Source organism: Protopterus annectens, chromosome 4.part1, assembly GCF_019279795.1.
Source record: "Protopterus annectens isolate FY-2018-M chromosome 4.part1, PAN1.0, whole genome shotgun sequence".
NCBI lineage: Eukaryota > Metazoa > Chordata > Ceratodontiformes > Protopteridae > Protopterus > Protopterus annectens.
Genome location: NC_056734.1, coordinates 927,608,351 through 927,630,290, shown reverse-complemented (window position 1 = coordinate 927,630,290; position 21,940 = coordinate 927,608,351). Strand labels below are relative to the sequence as shown.

At 37.5% G+C, this 21,940-nt stretch overlaps 1 protein-coding gene across 4 annotated transcripts in view; it reads right to left on the bottom strand.

Annotated features, from left to right (window-relative positions):
• LOC122801123 (guanine nucleotide exchange factor DBS-like) overlaps nt 1–21,940 on the bottom strand; it is a 3,406,519-nt gene that overhangs the window by 2,045,598 nt on the left and 1,338,981 nt on the right. For all 4 annotated transcript variants that reach the window (XM_044070650.1, XM_044070651.1, XM_044070652.1 and 1 more), the window contains exon 13: nt 10,824–11,001. In XM_044070650.1, coding sequence (XP_043926585.1) covers nt 10,824–11,001 — 178 coding nt within the window. The remainder of the gene's footprint in view (nt 1–10,823; nt 11,002–21,940) is intronic.

Sequence of the window (21,940 nt, the reverse complement as noted above, 5' to 3'; positions counted from 1 at the left end):
TGTTTATAACACACAGGAGAAATCTATGCAAAGCTCCTGGATGTATGACAGTAAAAAGATTGAGCTCAGGATCAGAACACCAAGAATTACCTGTGCTGTACTTCCACTGTATTGTCGAAAATTAGGTTTAAGGGAGATTCCCACTAACAGCTATAATTTACAGACAGTGTCTGATAAAAGGAAGATGACTGCAAGATGTCTGTATTATACAAATGACCTTTCTTATGCTGAGCACCTCCCACAGCTGTATGATCTTCTCTGGGGTGGTTGCCTGTATATTAAATACTTATTCGTAATACCTAAGATCTACTTTAGGAGTCAAGCGTTATGGACGTGTTACAGGGAGAATTGAGGTATCCTGTTGGAGGCAGTTTCGGTCAGCCAACAGAGTGCCTCGATCTAAGCAATATCTTGGTCAACACATAAATATAACAGATTCCTCATCCACATAAAACAAAATTAATTTCTGTCCATATTCAAGCAAACTTGGATCTATGGTTGGGAAACAGGAAATTTGTTTCACGACTAGCCTCTATACTACTAATGGATAAATGTAGCTCCTAAATGCTTTATTGCGTGTACAGATTCCTCAAATTGTCTATGGTATGATCTCAGTTATTCTTGTTAGGGCTAATATATAATTATCGATCATGGGTGAGGCCAATCTCTAACAAAATGGGATAGGTTAATTTGAGTACAAATAGGGAAATTGTCTGGGCTTGAATGACCTGCAAGGGTAGTGAACATAGTATTTACCTATGAACTTATAAACAAATTGTTATTAACTACGGGATCAAACTGAAATTATTATTAGGCAATTACTATAAGCCAAATATCTGTAAATGTCAACTAAGAATAATAGAAATTTAATTTAGAAGTACAGTATACGTGTAGTTACCAGTGGTTTATCATTATTGTCAATAGTTTACTGTTTTCTTTTATTAAATAAAATAAACATATAAAAAAACTGCTGTAAATGCACAGCAATTTCTGGACTGGTAGGTGAACACAGTAACATTAGCACACTGACAGTGTATAGCATAAACACTCAAGTAATTTTACTCAACTGTTAATATAAACAATGCCAATGTTCTGAAGCCATAATAGCCTGGAGCCATATATGCTTTTTAAGTATAAGAAAATAACAAAGATCTTGAGCACTCACAGTCCTACGTGATGAAAGTCACAGAGATTTCATCAGAGATGCAGAAAAGTCTCACAGTTAAAATTAGGTCATAGAAAAGACTCAGAGAATGTTGCACTGATTATTAAAATCAGATTAATAAATTATGTCATTCTGCTTAAGTGTTAAAGCAATACCAATGGACGGCAGTGTATTTCTATACATGCAGCCTGTACTCTCCCAGATACTGTAGAGGCACAGTGTAACAGTGTTTCAGTTATTCTTATGCTGCATGCGCTTATTCATAAGTTAGCAGTGATTAATATGTTAGACACCAGGAACATACCTCTCAGCTGTACAGATTTTCACAGAATGTCCAGAATTTTGTCTTAAATTTTTGGTCTGTTCCTCTTAAAATTTGTGTTTTTTTGACAAATCACTGGGATGATCTAAGGATTAAAGTCACTAAACAGTGACATTTATTTGATTTGCAGACTTCACATCCTTCAGAAAATGCATGTTAACACAAACCCTGTTATTCTAACAACTTTCTAAGTTTATAAGACCAATATTTAAAATGTGTCACTATTTTTGGGCCTTTGTCCCCCCATTTTATTGGGCTTTGTCCAGATTTCTTGTGCTAAGAGGTTAAGAGGTATGACCAGGAATGTTACATGCTTGTAATGATACTGTATGCTGTTGGGCTTAGATCTTGGCCAGAAAGGGGTTTTATATTAGTTAACTTATCTACGTAAAAATAAAAATAAACAAATGTAAAAATATACATACATATTGTATATTAATGATGAAAAGCAGATTATCTGAAGCCACAGCTAGGTTTTATATCACACTAGGGTGCCGACTACCACAATTAAATTATGTCACTTATCTTTTTCTCAGAATAATCAGTGACATCTAGTGCAAAAGTAACTTGCAGGAAAGTTTCACCCCTGTAGGAAGCAATTGTCAACTTAACCTGACTAGACATCCAAGACACAGAAATTGGTATGTCTCTCCGGCTGCAAAAAAGGAAGGGAAGCAAAGAAAGGCCTTCTTAAATTATTAAACACTAACCAAATGTCCTATAAAATTTGGCTTGACAATAAGAAGTGACAAGCGAAATTACAGATACACCTACAGAAAAATATGCATTGCTTGAATTAGGTGGGGGTTTGTAAGTAAACATTGTGCTGTAGAATACTGCCACCTAGTGAGAACAACTAGCTTATTTCCCAAAGTTCAATTGGAGCTGTTTCAGATCAGCATATATGAGCTCTATCTTCAAAGCATAACCCTCTTGCTGAATTTAGATATTTTCTCTTTTTACCTCCTACAGAAATAGCTTTGTTTCTTCAGGGAAAAGGTATGTGGCTACATATCTGTGCAGTATATGCAATGAAATGGAGGCAAAAGTCTCAATTTTCATGCACTTAATTTTCTTGGTCTACCTTAATGGTAGGTACCTTCTGCAAGATACTGACAACTATTCAAATAGCAAATCGCAGAGGATTAAGGCAACAAGTTGTTTCCTGACATATAAAGTTTAATTCCATAATCCTTTATCTGCATTCTGTATCACACTGAGCAATTCAATTAAAAGACAATTGTTTGTGTCTTTTAGAAAATTAGGCTAGTTTCCTCAGTGGTCTCCTGGAGTGCTTGTCTGTTAATTACTATGAGTCTATGAACCTACAAACATCAGAAAATCAGAACACAAACACAGCACTTTTGTACAAAATGGTGTACTCAGGATTATTTAACTTCTGCTATGCTAGTATTACCCCCCCCCCTTCCAGGATAGAATTCCCAGTTGTATACTTTTCAGGATGGTTGGTAAGATCTAGATGACCCATTCACAGTGACATTCTTTGTACCAGGTCTGTGCTTGACTTTAAAGAGTTGAAGAGACAAAGCCCACCTACCTAACTTATTAATGACATCCTTTGTGTAGTTATTGCAAGGTTGCAAGATCAGTAGATAGTGTAAAACTTTGCCCTAATAAGTGGTACTACCGTGATCACCCTTTTAATGGAAAGGCACTCACACAGTAGCAGAGAACTTCATCTCTGTTCTTTTCAACTTTCTGCTAATACAACACAGAAGGTGTTCACTGGCTAAGTCTTGTGAAATTACAGCCCTACTCCCTCTTCAGGTGCATCTGTATAAACAATAAATGTCTTGTCATTGTCAGGAACAATTAGTGTAGGCTCTGAGCACAGGATATTTTTGGCTCATTAAAAGTTGAGTATGTTGTTTGACCTGACTGGAACAGGGGCTTCAGTTTCATAAAGTCTGATTACAGAAGCAAATTTGTGCACAAACTTCCTATAATAGTCTGCTAATTCTAGGAATTCCTTGCTGCTTAGTACTAGGTAAAGTGATTTTTTTACAGCTTCTATCTTATTTTTTGGGGGTTTATTTCCATCCATCCAGGCTTACAAGTTATACTGACTCCTGCATCAACACCATGAACAATGGCCACCATCCATGGAGTTTACTAGGTAAGTAGTTTTATTTATTTATTTTACATTTGTTAACCGGGATGGTCTGAGTGGGACAGTGTCAATTTTCAGCAAAGGCCCAGGGAGAAAAGTTCCAGTCTAAGCTTACATACAAATTATCACAACAAGTAACAGAAATTATAAACACAATTGACAAAAAAATGAGTGTTAACACATTTACAGAATAAAAAACAAAGATATATGCATATTAGCAAATATAATAAGACTTTAAACACGTGAATATAGACAAATATATGGTTGAATTTATATATGTGGAGGAACATAACAATATTTAGGAAATTAAGCAGTGAGAACCACTTAGGTAAAGTAGAGCATAGCTGGTAATACTTCCATGCTGATTGTTGCAGCTAGGAATGTAACTACTTATAGAGAAGTAGTGTTTTTAGAAGGGATATGTTATAGCAATAACCCACGCCTGGGTGTGGGTAATGCTGGATTTACCCACGGGTGGTGTGGTTTGGTCACGAGGGCTTTGCCCTCGTGACCAAACAAAGCCAACCATGGGTAAATCCAGCATTACCCACATGCAGAAGTGGGTTATTGCTATTATACAATGACATTATTTAAGAAAAAAAATAATTAATTTTCTTAAATAATGACATTGTATAATGCCTCCTTGCTGCCCTTCCGCAGCTGTCTGGTAGTCTGCGGCACTTCTGATGTACTGCACATGCGTATGCCTATGCAGTACATCAGAGCTGTGGGCAAAAGCAACAGAGAAAGCAAGATCTCTGTTGCTTTTTACAAACTGTTTTGCTATGTTAAATGGGTTTAACATAGTGAGACAGCTTTAAAAAAAGCAACGGAGCCGTTGCTTTTTTTAAAGCTGTCTCGCTATGTTAAACCCATTTAACATAGCAAAACAGTTTGTAAAAAGCAACGGAGAAAGCAAGATCTCCGTTGTTTTTTACAAACTGTCTCGCTATGTTAAACGAGTTTAACATAGCGAGAGAGCATTAAAAAAAGCAACAGAGAATCTCTGTTGCTTTTTTTAATGCTGTCTCGTTAACATAGCGAGACAGTGTGAAGCAACGGAGATCTTGCGTTCTCCGTTGCTGTAAAAAAAAAAAAAAGAGCTACAGTAATGGAAAAAGTCCGGGCGACCGGACCTTTTTCCATTACTATAACTCTGATTTACAATGTGCACGCTGACCAATCAGCGTGCACGTTTTTTGAATATTAATGGGGGGTCGTTGTATAATAACAGAATTAGTACGTACAGCCATATTGTATAAGTAATGCTAAGTTAATAATTAACCTGGAGCATTATATGTGCAAAGCCAGGATTCAAATAAGTGTCTTTTGAAAGATATTTTGAAATGATTAAGATTGTTTATGGATCTAATACTGTGTGGAAGGGTATTCCAATTTTTAGCAACAAAGTTAAGAGTAAAGAGAGTTGCCTGTTATATTGGATACTTTGGTTACTTGGAGTAAGTATTTGTTAGATGATCAAAGAGTACAAATGTTAGAGTAGGGTTGTAGAAGATTTTTTAGGGAAGGTATGTTGTCATTATTGTGCATAAAATAATAAAGAACAGTGAGCCATTAGTAATTGATTATAGTTCATAACATGAGGTAATTCCAACCAAGAAAGATTTTTAGGCATGGACAGTGATGGGTTGAATGTGTGGAATCTGTTGCAAAATTGGCAATCTTATTATAACACGATTCTAATTTACTTAGTTCTGACTTTTTGAAGTTGGTAAGTATGGGGGATGCATATAAGTGTGAAGAGAGAAGGTGTGTAAAAGTCTGTTAAGAATTTTTTTTGTTTCTATACATTGTTTCAATTTTCTTGTGAACCTTTTTGATTGTGTTATAAATTTGTATGTCAAATTTTAGTCTGTTGTCAATTATGACGCCTAATAGTTTTGGTTGGGAATCTGGAAAAATCCTAGTATTATTACTGGCAGAGATATAAAAATTGGTTGGGAGGTTAGTAGGTTTAGATGGATGAAAGATCATAAGTTTAGTTTTATTAGGGTTGAGAATGAGTTGTGAGTTTGCTAGGCATGTTTCAATATCAGAGAAGGCTTTTTGTGTGACTATACAAAGTTGAGTTATTGTGGATGCTGCACATATGAGGGTTGAATCATCTGCATATTTTATGATAGATGCTTGAGAGAAGGTAGTATTAAGATCATTTATGAATGTGCTGAAGAGGAGGGGCCCCTAGGATTGAACCCTGAGGGACTCCATTTGTAACAGGAAGGAGTGGGGATAGATCTTGCTTCCATTTCACAGCTTGCTGGCGGCTAGATAGATAACTTTGAAACCAGTTAACAGCATCAGGGTTGATATTAAGATTTTTCAGAGTGGACAGTAACTTAGGATGGAAAAATGCTTTAGACATGTCCAAAAAGACTGAAGACACTATTTTGCCATAATCTCTGAATTTATTTATAATGTTAGTGAAACTTAGAGTAGTGCTATGATATGGTCGGAATCCATGCTGTGACGATGAGAGGAAATTATTGTTCAGAAGGTATTTAAGAAGTTGAAAGTGGATACATCTTTCCAGAATTTTAGAAAGTGGTGAAAGTATAGCAATGGGTCAGTAGTTTGTTAGTTCTGGTGAATTACCTCCTTTGTGTAATGGTGCAATATATGCAATTTTTCAAATAGCTGGGACATACTGCTCTGTTATAGAGCAGTTTATAAGTACTGACACAGGGAAGGCAGTAATATCTGCTGTTAATTTTAGATATTCTGCTGGCAAGTTATCTGCTGCCAGTAAAGTGGGTTTCAACTTCTTTAATAGTTTTGCAATAGTTTGTTTTGGGACTGTCTGAAATGAGAATGCATCTACAATATTGCTTGGATTGTTAGGTGCTGGCATTGTGGGAGACTTGCTTTTCTTAGACAGCGCTAAAACACTTTCAGTGAAGAATATGTTAAATTGTTTAGCAATATTGCTTGTGTTATCAGGTAAGTTGGTGGTGGTGGTGGTGGGGGGGGTGTTGTGGTTTGGCCAGGATGAAGTATGTTATTGATTGTGTTCCAGAATTTTTGTGGATTCATTCTGTATTTCCATTGTAAATTAGAATAGTAGTGTTGTTTGTTTGTCTAGTTTAATTTGGTGTTTGGCACTGTTTCTAAGTTGCTGGTATATTAAATGGTTTTGGAGGGATTTATTTTTAGCCCAAGTTTGCCATGCTTTGTCCCTTTGTTTAGGAGGGTAAAAGTCTCATAGGTTATGGTGTGCAGCTGGCTTTGACATGCACTGTTCTTGGAGGTACAAGTCTGTTTAGAATAGAAGGAAGGTGTCATCGAAGTGCTGCACAGCAGCATCTAAGGGCAGTTGCTTAAGAGGAGTCCAGTCTATTTTTTCAAGAATATTAAGTAAAATCTGTAAGTTAAGATTGTTCTTGTTACGAATTTGGTGGAAGTTGATTAGTTTAGTAGGGTTCCCGTGATTTCTCAATAAGTAGGTTCCAAAGTGGTCACTTAAGTGATCTGGGAGACACCCTGCTATTCAGTAAAACTGGGGTTTATTTGTTAGGAACCAGTCCAAAATAGATTGTTTATCTGTTTTCTTGTCAATTCTAGTTGGGTGAGAAATCATTTGAGTGAAACCATGGCGGTTTAGGTAGTTATGAGGTTGTCAGAGTTACATGTCATCCAGTCTGTGTTAAGGTCTGCTGCAATAATGGTTTCCTGTGATATGGCTTTTGAGACATTTTGGAGACTGATTTCAGTTGTACTGGAATTGTTTCCTGGAGGGATGTAGATATATATATATATATATATATATATATATATATATATATATATGTATTTTTTTCTGGTTTAGTTGTAATCTGGTTATGAGTAGCTCTGCATTATTTTTAGAAATACTTATGTTTACAGGTTGTAAGTTGAGCGTGTTCTTAAAGAGAATTGCTACACCACCTCCCTTCTTTTTTATTCTGTCAACTATTATAATATTGTAACCAAGTGGGGTTATTTCTATATCTGGTATATGTGGTTTCAGCCAGGTATCAGTAAGGATGGCAATGTCTGGGTTGTAAAGGGAGACAGTCACATGGAGTTCATGTATTTTATTCAGTATATTTCTAAGATTTTGGTTTAGTAGTAGTGTTTCAGAACTTTTATGTGGAGTAGGTAGTTTGATTTGGATTGTGGAGTTTAATGAGATCATGCGTTCGGGGCCTGGGTTTGGGTGGATATCACCACTAAGCATAAGTTCGGCTGCTATGTGACTGAGCAACTGAAAAAGTTTGAATAGTCTTTTGTGAGTTTTAAAGGAAATATTGTGGAGGCTTTCACTTGTAAAGAGTAGTCTGTGTTTCAGTTCAGTCAGCATGGTTATAAACAATGATGGGGACACAGAAAAGCTATTAGTTGTTGTTAGGGTAGGGTTATTAAATGTTGTTGCTTGATTTATATACTGATTGTCTAGTAGGAAATGAAGTAGTGAGGTTAGCTATAATTGTGAGGAATAAAGTTAATATAAGACCATGTACAAACATGATAGTATTTGTGTTTGATAAATTATTTGAAAAATGATCAGTATTGAGGGAAATTAAATTCTTGTCTGTTAGTTAACAGAAGAAAATTGCTAGGCCTTTCTTCTATATCACATTCACACACACACACACACACACACACACACACACACACACACACACACACACACACACACACACACACACACACACACACACAGCTAGGAATCATTTAGATTTACTAGCCTACCTACCACATGTCTTTGGTACATGTGAGGAAACCAGAGTATCTGGAAAAAAAACATAGGAACTCAGGGAGGCCATGCGGAGACTGCATAAAAGGCACCCTGACTGAGAAATGAACTAGAGAACCTAATTACCCCTCCCAAATCACATATCCTAAACATCTGACTCCTGTCAAACAGAGTTTACTCTTGGCTAAATGTGACTCCCAGTCTTCTGAAAAAATAATTGTGCCATCAATGTATACAGCTGAGTACTTAGCACAAGGTTTCAGAATGCTATCCATGAGCCTTTGAAAAGGGTCAGGAGCTCCATGAAGTCCAAAAGGAAGGACAAGAAAATGAAAACGATCCTCCTGGGTCAAGAATAATATATTTTGTTTGGCATTAGGAGAAACCAAAAACTTGCCAGTACTCATGGATTAAGTCTAGGGTGGTAAAACCTAGCTTTAACTAGCCTCTCTATGCGCAGTGGGTCACTTCATAAATGTCTAACCTAAATACATGTCATTGAGGTTCCAGAAGTTATTAGCAATGTGGCTTCGGGACCAGGACAGTCAGAGTCCTCCATCCATTTTGGGACTTTTCATAACTCCAGATTTAAGCATCTTTATCACTACTTTATTTATTACCTTTTTCTGGCAATCTGGTACCCTATATGGTTTTAGTCTTATGTTCTTCTCTGGTACAGTTTCCACCAGGAAGCTCTAAAAAAAAAAAACTCTTTATTTTTCAGTAGGAATTCTTTCACTTTACGGGCGTTAGATAAACCCTTATGCAGGTAAACCACACTGTATTCTCGGGTACTTAAAATACTGGTTTCAAATCACAACTGCTGGACTAACTAAAGAAGCCTCAGCTTTCTTCTATGGTTTTAACAGATATTTGATGTATTTGATCTGGCTTTCTGTTTATAGTCTAAGTTTTGCAGCTTGCTCTATTAATTTTCTATATTTAATCAGAGGATCTTTGCCACCTTATTAAGAATTTATTCTCAGTGGATGGGAATAGTAGTAACATTTGGATCACCATTTTAATTTCCCTAAATTTGATTTTCTTGTTATATAACTTCTGTTGCATTTTTGGTGCCTTTTGTATGTGTTCATTGACTGCTGCATTGCAATTTTTAGTGTATCTTGTACATTTGTGTAGTGAGCTATACCACCTTTAAATGGGATTTCTCTTTCTCCTAAGTCTCCTTAGCTATGTCCAACAAGCCTTGTAAACGTCTATGCTCAAATGGCATAAAAGTTGTTGAAGCTCAAGTTAGTTCTCTTATAGAAAAACAGGAAGTAGGAAGTAAACCAGTTGCAGTTCTTAACATAGACTTCTATTCAAGTGCTCCACTAGCCCACTAAAGCTGGTTCATTACTATGGTCATAAATGGGTCCCCTGTCTGTGATTATTTATTTGGGAATCCCTACCCTGGGGAAAAGTAACACTAACTCTTTGAGTTTTTGATTTAGCATTGTTTTTTCTCATTGCTACTGCTTCAGAAAACAACACATTAGACTTAGTAATGAGCACAATACACTGGTAACCTCTACCACATTTTACTAATAGGCCAGCATGATGGTAATTGGCTTTAATTGACCTCAGTAACACACATAGGTATCAGTGGATGTATGAAGCAGGAAGTCTGAGCATTCTCACAGAAGTTCTCAATGTCTTTCTTTGCACCAGGAGAACAAAATCTTGCTTCGATTCTAGCTTTAGTTTTGTAAACCCCTTAGTGTCCTTCTAAAACACACAATTGTGTACCAGTTTCATGGCAATTATTGTAAAAGGTTTTGGAACTAATACTCGCTGTAGTATTTCAGTACTTGTTTCATGAACTGTACTTACTTCCTGACTTAGAGGTCAATTTCTGTCATGGTATTAAAATGGTCTAAATATCTAAAAGGAATTAAACCAATAAGACGTCATATTCATAGTATGTAACAGTGTCCTTGCCTGCTAGCAATAAACATTGCAAGGCCTATTGTCAGAAACTACTTCAATACATCATCTTATGTATATCATGCTTAAAAGTTTTGTGATGGATTCTGTGGGGCGATGGTTTTGCCATTCACAAAGTGAAGAACAAGGGAAACAATTATATATTAATAAACATACACTAATAGTTGAAAAGTCAGTTGTGGAGTAGCAGAGAACAGAAATGATACTATTGAAGCAACAGCAATGTTATGCAAACAGTAGAGAGTATCTAGAGTAGCAGCTTCATTTTGACATCATAAATTTTGTACTATAGCTTCGACCACATGAACTAGTACAGATCTGTTCTGATCAGCAATTTATGGTCTGTTATCTTGGGAGCAGAAGGGGCAGATGGAAGATTGTTCCAGATCTTGTAGAACACAATCATATATCATATGGCTGCAGAGCAAGATGTGATGAGCTGACCAGCATGAGCGACACATTCTCCTTTGTTGTTATGTTGGTGTTTAAGCTTGGATATCTAACATCATAACAGGTTAGACCTTACCTGGAACAGGGGGAGTAGATGTTTTAGGTGAGGCACGCTTTGGTGATGACTCAGGATGTGGAGCGACAGACTGTACAGGACGGGTTTGCTTAGCAGACAACTTTTTTAAACTTCCTTGTCTTTTCTCAAACATTTCATGTACATCTTGTAGCTTCTGGAGGACTCGTTGTACACGCTCCTAACCAAGCAGAAGTAGACAGTGTATAACAAAAGATCAATATCTGCAAAATAACTGATATGAGGTATCAGACATGTTTTTCATTTTCACTACATTTCTGTCATGCTTGCACATTTTATTATAAAGTATACTTGTATCAAAATGAGATTACAGTAGCATGTTTTGTCATCAGTGCTTTTCTAAAACTCTGACAACAGGTCTTAGCAACACATTGATCACGTTAATTTATTTTATTAGATGCATCATCATGATCATCTTCATCATCAGCTCCCTTTTCCCAATTTTTTACATGGCGTCGGGGTGTCATGTCTGCTGTTGCCATCTCCCTTGACTCATTGCTACTCTCCTGCTTTCCTCAACACTCTTGCCTGACTGTTGGAGGTCCTCTCTCACAAAGTCCATTCATCTCTTTGCTGGATGTCCTTGTTTTCTCTTGCCTTCTTTCTCTCTGTCTTCACCGGATTGTCTTCTGCCTCACTTAATGTGTACCTAAACCAAAGTAATCTGTTCACTTTAACCGTTTCTGCTATTGCAGCTACTTTGGCTTCTACTCTTACGTCTTCATTTATTCATCTGTCTCATAAACTGCATCCTACCACCCATCTCAGGCACTTCATCTCCATCACTTCTAATTTCCTCAACTGCTCTGTCTTCACTGCCCAGGTTTTCGTACCATATTGTAGTAATGGACACATCATTGTTTTGTACACTGTACTTTTCAGCTTCTTTGACATTTTTTTGTCATACACTATGCCTGACAGTCCATACCACCTGGCTGCAGTCCCTCTGACTATAGCTTTAGCATCCTCATTCAGACTTCCCTTCTCCTCAACCCCACCTCACAGCACTTGAAGCTGTTAACTTGTTCCACTATTTTCCCTTCTATCTCAATTCTCAGCTTCTTCTGATTTCCCCATTTACTGCAGTTTCAACTGTCTTATCTATACACAGTTTCATCCTATGTACAGTCAGTTTGCATTCCATTTCCCTACCCTTTGCTGAAGTGCCTGTTCTGAGTCTACCTGTAATGAATACCACATTGTCTGCATATAGAAATGCTGTTGATTGGTCCCCTCTGACATATTTGCTAATGTAGTCCATCACCAGTATGGACAGCAGTGGGCTCAGAGCTGAACCTTGGTGCACACTCACTCCCACTAGGAACCCTTCTGTGAGTCCAAATACTGTTTGCACTTGAGTCATTAGGTCTTTGTACATAGCTTGCACCAGCCCTACCAATGTTTCTGGGACTTCAAACCAGCACACTTTTTCCAAGTCTAGGAATGCCCATCTCTAGCTCCTACTTATTTATTTATATAACTGAAAAGATGTGGTCCTTCTCCATTAAAGACTTCTGTGCATATCAAAAACAGTTTTTTTTATGCACCATTTCAAATCTTTGAGATTAAGTATATTAGAGGGCAAGAATGTTTCCTGACCTCTTGTAAAATGATGCTGTCAGCACAATATATGGTGGGTCCTTGCTGGCTTTGTAGTGTAGAGAGTAAGAGCCCCAAATAAGTACTAGATGACCCATGATTCTTTAGCATACTAAGTTCTTCAAATGTCAGCCTGGGAGAAACCCAAATTGAATAACTGATGCTAGCTTGTCCATCTTGAGAGGCAGGTTGATGCCACTCCCTCTGCCTGACCAATGCTTGAGACTCACTAAGGAGATGCATGCACTGTACACATAACAGGGATACACAGGTGGTTACCTCCAAAGGAGTATGTATGACAAAGCTTACACCTGCACTGTTCCATACCCACCTGTAATGAGTGGGGGGGGGGGTCAGAAGCAAGAGAAAATCCCTGAGATCCATGTTGGATGATGGACATGATCCTGAGCACTTTCCTCCTTTGCCAAGTATCATTGGTTCCTGAGAAGTGGGACAACAGAATAGGACCATAGGGGAATTCAGTGGCCATGTGGAGATTGGAAGGGGGGGCAAACATACAAATGATGGGTCCTTCACTAGACTCTAAAAGGTTGCTCAAAGTACATAGAAACTCTCAGTCAGTCCTCTATTCCACTGCATCTAGGCAGGAAAATTGGTACAAGCATTTATAAATAACTTAATCAACTTCTTCCAACATCTAAAGGTGGCACACCTCTCAGCCAATTAACACAACACATCTGGACAAAGCCATCAATAATGGGGGGACAAAGGCCCAAAAATGGGGACAATTTTTAAATATTGCTCTTACAAACTTAGTTAAAATAATAACAGGTTTTAAATTAGCATGAATTTTCTGAAGAGTATGCAGTCTGTAACTCAAATGTCTGTCATTATTTTCTGATTCCAATCCTCAATGATTTGGCACAAAATCAATAATTTAAGAGGAACAGACCAAAGGTAGTTGAGAGTTTTCAAAGGTGGCTTTATCCTCAACCTACAAAAGGCCTTCACAGGGGTACAAACTAATTTAAAATAATTCCATCAAACAGTCAATAGAGTCAAGGAGCACTAGTCACATAAAATTCATAAGGAAACAGTATCCCATGCAAGTTGCAGATAGCTAGCCACATGATTATTATAATATTCCTTTATGGTAAAAATTGTCCAGTAAAGATATATACTGTATTAAATTAAACATTGTATATCAACCATCATTAAACTCATATGAATATAACATAGTCTACTCTAGAACAAAGCAGAGTCAGTCTTCATTAAATAATGCTGTCTGTCCCTACCACTGATGTAAGGAAATTAGGTTCTGTGTTTAAATACAGTTTGATTGAATCTTCTTTGTATAATTTTATACACATTATATTTCCTTGATGACAGCAGGAGACAATAAGCCTATTCAGTTCTCCCTTTTAAGTGTCTTAACATTTTACCTCTTCCCATGGTACCTTACCACAGTTTGTAGACTTTTTAATGCCAGTTCCAATCCTTGAAAAAGTGATGTGGATGTTTGGGACAAAACTCATTTTTACATCTTTTTTTTGTAGGGGACAATCTCCATGTACCTCCAACATGGAGGGTTGCACCATCCATATCCCAACTACTTATGTATGTTAACTCTGATACTGATATACCTAGAGAAGAAAGATTACTCCTATATACAGCAGCTTGGAGTTAGTATATGCTTCCCTGTTATTGCAATTAAATTCCTGCTGTTCCAAGATCGTACTTACAGTCCTCAAACATATAGCGATGACTGTCCCTCCATCACTACCTTCCTCCTTCCCCTTCCTCTACCTGACCAGTTTGAATACCTCTTTAGATTCCTTCTCTGGAACTCATTCCAGTAGCCCATCATATGTTTGCAGTCCTCACTGTGGGATAATGTCTCTCATCTATAGTACTTTGCATTTCTTACATTAAACCTCAACTATTTTTGTCCCCTTAATCAGCAATTCCATATCCTTCCCTAGAACCCTGCCTCTCATCTTCCACAGCAGAAGCTGTCTTGGTGTCATTGGGGATCTTCAGAGGTAATGCAATAAAACAGATGGATGCAATACACAGCAAACTTTATCTAAGTACTATAGTATAATTCAAGAAATTGAAAAAAAATATGAGATTAGATTGGGGCACCTTAATAACACTTATTTATTTAAATAAATAAATACAACAATGCAGTAGACAACTGAGTGGAAGACTAACATTTCTATATCAGTGGATATGTAACTTGAAAGAAATTTTAAATAGGGGTGAAAGTTACATAATACATAAAAATGCATTAAAGTGGACCCATGTAATAGAAAAGTAACTGTTTTATTCATACTGAAAAAAGAGTAAATATTATTGTAATGAATGACAAGTGTTGTGATTAATGCAGAAATTCATGTAAGAAATTCATTGTTGAAGAAAAGAGAGAACTTTGCACAATAACTTTATAAAATATACAAATGACATCAGGAAACATAACTGTAGTAACGTTTTAGCTAAACATTTATATGAGTGCAACAAAATGTGTTGTTTCAAATGTCATGTACTGTAAAACATATTTAAATATAGTTGTGATTTAGGAATTATTTATTGCTTCAAGAACCGAAGTGGCAACTATGGTTGAATGCAAGTAAATGTTTTGGTTTAAATAATGCACCTAGCAGAAAGGCAGAATGTTGGCTGTATAGGAAAAAGAAATTTGATTGCTAATTACCTTTAATTGAAGTACTGATGCATATTTATTTAAATTTGTAAAGAAAGCATGATGGAGCAATTTGTTCTAATGGCGAATCAAAATGCATTCACAACCTAGATTTTTACTTTTATACTAACAAGGTGCACATTTTACCAGAGCTGCTTGTGTTTATCCATTTGCCATTTTATTTATTACTTGTGTAAGTTATAGCCAGATGTGTTGTTACACATTTATTATTAGTCAGTTAGTTGCAATGGACAGTAGAAATGTTTCAGACAATTTATTATTGGATCTCTTTACTCCTTATAACAGTGTCGAGAAACAAAAGGAGATCAAGAAAGATAACACGGGAGAGAAACGTTTTATAAAATTATCTTCATATTAAGAAAATTGTTTAAACAGAAGTAAGAATTTAGAAAAAGTCTTGCAAATAAATAAATTCTGTTGTGTCTAAGAATCACAAAACTACTATTATTTAACAATAAAAATCATGAAACTTAGCAACAAATTACTCAGATTGTTAGTTTGGTATATAAAACTCATTTTAAAATATGTCAGGTTTGAAATTAAGCTAATTAAGAAAGAATCACCTCATTGATTGTATTACATTTAAAGATATTCTAGTTAAAAAAGTTACAGATAAAGAATGGAAACTGAAAAGTATTCATGTTAAGAAACTGAAAAGAAATTACACAAATTTTTAAAAATGGGTGCATCATTAAATACAAAATGGAGAAATGAACGTGACAGCATTTAGAAAGTTATTAACAGACAGAGTACACTTACAGAATCCAAATGTTTTACTAAGTAATGATCTGAAAATATTAAAGAAAGTTATGCATTTTCCAAAACATATATTCATGTAACTATGTATATTAAGGGTGGAAATATCAATAATGCATCTTGTGTAATATTACATCTAAGAGTTTCCATCCACTTCAGGCTTGGACAACATGTCTTTAAATATGGTAAAAATTTGCCTGCCCCCCAGGACCCGCAAAGCAGATGGAAAGGGGAAAAATTTCTACTTTGTTGAAGTGAATATGGAAGATGGGGAAGCAATTAATTAGCAGAATTACAATGAGAAAAAGTGAATAAACAAAATATTCTGATGAATATACAGGAAGGAGAAATTATTCTGAATCTATGTAACTGTATATTAAATTAATTAGAAGCATCAGTATTAGTTATATGTTTAATGTTTTGCCAGAACCAAAGATGTATACATACTGTGTATAATTTGCACAAACTTTTACTTTGTGTTGGATTTGTTTTAGACTGAATATAAAAAACATGTCTTCTATTATCTAGTATGCTAAAATATTTTACACTTCCTAAATTGTATTATGTCATGTTTGTTTATCAAGTACAGGACAAGGCTAAACAAGCTCAACAGACCAGTCCATTTACCTGGTCATCAAACAGTAAATAAATACATACCTTCCCAAACAGCCTTCTCATCCATTGAAACATGGTTCAATGATGCATGACTCTTACTAAACCCAAACAAAACCAAACTACTTCTCTTTACATGACAATCTTACTCCACTGACTTTAAAATAAATTCCCTTAATAAAACAGAAACTGAAGTGGTCCCACATGCTAAATGTCTAGAAATAACAATAGACAATAAGCTAACCTTTGACCTGCATACTCATAATACAATCAAAAACAAAAAGCTAAGAATGCTATACTAAAAAAAAAAAAAAAAAAAAAAAGGAGTCAGACACAAAAATAACATTAGCCACTACATACCTATTACCCTCTTTACTATATGGTGTCCCTACACTAACCAACCTCCCAACTGCACTAACAAATAAGCTGGAATCTTGTTACAATAAAATTGCCAGATTTGCAACAAGATTACCATTACATAAACATCATTGTGCTGGTCTTACCTCCCTTAACTGGCTCACACTACCTCAGCAACTAAGGTACCAACAACTAACTATGGCCCACAAAATCATCTATAATTTGGAAATATGTCCCTCCATAAATTCTTTGCTGCATACATACCCAGTCGAACTCTCTGCTGAGAAGACAAGCAACTAGTAGCTTTAGATAAACCAAACAAAACTGCTGGGCAATGTTTTTACTCCTATTCTGTAGTTAAAGTATGGAGCACACTACCTCTGGGCATTAGAACTACCTTAAATATCAATAAATGTAAACTAAAACAATTTCTCCTCAAGTCAAGCAACTGTTTCTGCTCAAAACCAAACTGATTACTAATCAGTTAATTATAACTCTACCACTCCACCTTTCTTTCCCTTTTCTGCTCCATTCTCCAATTTCTGCTATCCGCCCATCTCCAGTTTCTCCTACCTACCTTTCACTGACTTAAATTTATTTCTACTATAAATCTCTTCACTTACCCCACTGACCCACACCATTTTGTACCTTATTCCACTATATCTAATCTTGAACCCCTATTGCATAACTACCCACCTCCTGCTGAATATGTAGTACATTTACTATCCCATTCCAGCTGCTTCTTTCTACTGATACTTAACTTTTCTCTCAGTCTCACACTCTCTCCTCCTTACTACATCTTCCCCATATAAACATGTATATGTCAAACAATTTATCAAGACAAACTGAAAAACAATGCAATCACATTTCTTTTACAAACCAACTGCCAATGTGTCAAAATATTCCTACCTGTAAGCATGTTACTATTTGTAGTCTGTTAATTCATTGTATACTACTCTATGTTATTATCTACTGCTGTACTATACTTGCATGTAGCTGGTAAACACTGTACAAACAGTTTTAATCTGCTCTTTGTTAATGGAGCTTTTCTTCCCGGGCCTCCACTGAAAATGGGTTTCTGACCCAGTTGAACTTTTCCAGTAATGAAATGTCAAATAAATAAAATAAAATAAATTAACTTGGAGAGATATCTATTGGGATTTTGGCTACTGGTTAAGGCTCTTGTCACCCCAAAGTGCCTTTTTTAGGCAGTGTATCAAGGCCAAAATTCCCAACGTAAAAACTCCATCTAAAAACAACCTCAAGGTTATGCTACTAAATGCTAAGAGTTTCAACATGAAACTTCACTGACTGGAAGCTGTCCTTGCCTTGGAAGATGCAGACATTTGTGCAGTCACGGAGACCTGGTTCAAGGCTGTGGAGAACACCCCAAACATACCGGGTCATACCTCCTTCCAGATGTTCAGACCTCAAACTGAAGGCATAAAAACTAAAGGAGGCAGTGTATCAACATTCAATAAAGATAAATACACCTCCAGATTAGTTAAACAGTTTGATTCCCTGAAGGTACTTCATATGCAATTAACTGTTGGTAGGACACCTATTCAAGTCATTGCCAGCTACAGGACCACCTCCATGAATCAGGACACCCACTCTGTTTATTTGGATCTACTAGAATCTATCAAGATACATCCAAACACCATGGTTTTGGGTGACTTTGACTCCCCATCCATTGACTGGGTAAATTACTCATGCTCAAACTCACTTGCCCAAAGGTTCCTCAACTTTGTTAACTCCAATACTGTGGACCAGCTGGATGACACCCCCACAAGGGGCACCAACATTCTGGATCTGGTGCTTACCAATACAGGAGACCACTGTAGCAGCCCCACTGTGAGGTCCACCCAGGTGTGATCTGACCACAAATCAGTCACATTCAAATTAACTATCACACCTAACCCCCCCAGCAGCAAATAAAGTAAAAATCTTCTCGAAAGCAGATTATAACCTCTTACAGGATGGTATAAATAGCTTCAGTGCATCTCCTCCCTCAGATGGAACTGGCAGCTATGCCAAGCTGTACACCAATGCTTTATACAAACACCCGTATAACTGCATTGACTCAGCAGCACCTGATAGGACCAAAACAAGCTCCTCAAGGAAGAGAAAACCTGCCTGGTGGACAACTGCCATTAACAGGCTTTACCTTATAATAAGAGGAAGAAATTGCTGTCTAAGAGTAAGAGGGACTGAGCCCTCCTAAACTGGAAACACTCCCTCCTCAGCTTAAACAAGCAAATAAGACTTCTTGTGAGTCCTCCAAAGCAAACTGTGAGTCCAAATTAGCTTCCTCATCAAAGGACAACCACAAGGCATTCTACAGTTACATCCGTAACCTAAATGGAAAGGCCCAGATTTGTGCAGAAAGTACAGTTTTGTACCTACCATAAATGTAGATGTTCAAGTGTTCACACTGCTGCAGTCATTACAGTTGGGTTATCCTGCCGTCAGGCAGTCCCGCAGTCGGCCAGAGTTCCAAAGTCTTGGTCCGGCGTCGGTTGCTGTCACTTCTTCCCTGACATCAGTGCGCCAGGGGTATATAAGATGCAGCCGACGCCATTTTCTTCAGTTTTCTTGCCCCAGATGTCAGGTGCCCACAAAAGGTAGGCAATACATATTGCTAATGAAAAATATATGTATAAAATAAAAGCAATAACTTCAGTTACAAGCAAATACACCACAAAGGTATAGGATAGAAAGGTATGGATAAGTCCAGCTAGTTCAGAGTGGATGGAGGGAGGGTAAACTGGACTGCAGCAGTGTGAACACTCGAACATCTACATTTATGGTAGGTACAAAACTGTACTATGTTCATCGTGTTACACTGCTGCAGTCATCACAGTTGAGTAGAATCCCAAAGCTAAGGTTGGGTGGCTGGTCTACAAAGAGTTAGGGTTGGCTATGAGACCCTGCAGAACTGCAGTGGCAAATCCTGCTCTGGATTTAGAGTAAAGAGGCAGGTGGTAGTGCTTGGTAAAGATGTGCACTGAACTCCAAGTTGCAGCCTCCAAAATTTCCTTGGTAGGTACTCCTCTGAGAAAGGCTGTTGAAGTGACTGTTGCCCTGGTGGAATGTGGCCTAATGGTGTTTGGGACTGATTTTCCATGCTGTGTGTAGCAGTAACGTATACAGTGTTCTATCCATTTGGAAATAGTCTGCTTTGAGATAGCCTTGCCCTGTGATCCTGCAGCATATGCTACAAACAGTTGCTCAGTTTTCCTGAAAGCTTTTGTTTTGTCCAAGTAGAAGCATAGCTGCCTGTGTATGTCCAAAGAATGCAGACATTTCTCCCCTTTATTCTGGGGGTTTGGATAAAAGGTTGGCAAATGGATGGTTTGGTTTAGAGCCACACTAGATATTACCTTTGGCATAAAGGTAGGGTTTGTTCTTAAAGAAACCCTGTCCTGATGAAAAATTATAAAAGGATCCACTACCATTAATGCCTGTAGCTCTGAGACTCTTGTGCTGAAGTTACTGCCAGGAGCAGAGCTGTTTTCCATGATAAAAATTTTAGATCGGCTGTATTGGCTGGCTCAAAAGGTGGTAGGGTCAGTTTTTCCGAAATGAAATTGAGGTCCCAAGTAGGTGTTGGTGCTCTCTGGGGTGGTCTTATGATTGTAGCCCCTCTGAGGTACTGATTTAGCAAGGGATGAGAGAATAAAGGAGGATCCGTGTTGTAATGTGCTGAAATGGCAGAGGCGTGGATCTTAATTGATGAGAATAGATAGATAGGCCTCTGTCCAGCATCTCAGTTAAGTATTGTAAAATCTGAGCAATGTTTGGGACAAGAGGGTCAAGGCTTTGAGCCTGATTCCAGGTGCAGAATCTCTTCCATTTTTCTGAGTAAGAATTCCTAGTGCTAGGCCTCCTGGCCTCCAAAATGACATCCATAACAGCTTTAGAGAGATGTGTTGCCTGTTTGACTAATGTATCTGCCATGCAGCCAGGTTTAGGGTTTTGAGCTGACTGTGCAGGATCTGATTGTTTTGTTGAGTCAGAAGGTGTGGAATTTGAGGCAAAATCCATGGTGGGCCTTGAGCCAAATTCCTTAAGATAGGGTACCAGTGCTGGCGTGGCCAGTCTGGAGCAATCAGGATCATCTGTGGTTTTTCTTGTCTGGCTTTTAGGAGTACCTTTGAAAGGAGAGGCAGTGTCTGGAAGGCATAAACTTTTAGGTTTTTCCAGCTGAACAAAAGAGCATCCACTTTCCATGCTTGTTTGTGATAAGTCCTTGTGCAGAATTTTTGTAGTTGGCAATTCAGTGGGGAGGCAAAAAGACCTATGTCTGGGCATCCCCATTTTTGCATTACCATGCTGAATATTTGTGGATTCAATTTCCATTCATGAGGGTCCATGATATTTCTGCTTAGATCATCTGCCAGAGTATTTTTCTTTCCTGGCAGGAATTGTGCTTGCAGGTGAACTTGATACATTAGAGCTGTGTTCCACAAGGTCATGGCTTGCCTGCATAGGGGATAAGAATGAGCGCCCCCTTGCTTGTTTATGTACCACATTACTGTGGTGTTGTCTGTCCTTAATAATAATTGTCCTGGATGCAGAAGGTCCTTGAAAGCTGTTAGGGCATTTTGAACAGCCAACATCTCTTTTTGATTGATGTGAAGATGCATCTGGTCTGTGGTCCACTTGCCCTAAATGCCTTTTCCTTCCATGTGTGCTCCCCGGGCGTAATCTGAAGCATCTGTTGTTAGAGTTTGCCTGGCTGTGGGTTGGGTAAAAGGCTGACCCTTGTTTAGGTGACATGCCTGTGCTCACCATCGAAATTCCTGTTGTAGGCAGGGAATCATTGGTATTACTGCTTCTAAACTGTGAAAGTGATGAGTCCAAACACTTTTTAGGTACCATTATAATTTCCTCATATGCAGTCTGGCATATGGTATTAGTAGTATGCAGGATGCCATAAATCCCAGGGCCTGCAGATTTTTTCTTGCAACGAGATGGGACTTTTTTGCCAGTATTTGAAAATATTGAGTTAGATGAACTTGTTTGTCTGGCGTGAGGTAAGCCATCTGGGCTGTTGTATTTAAGCTGCCACCCAGGAATATAATCTGTT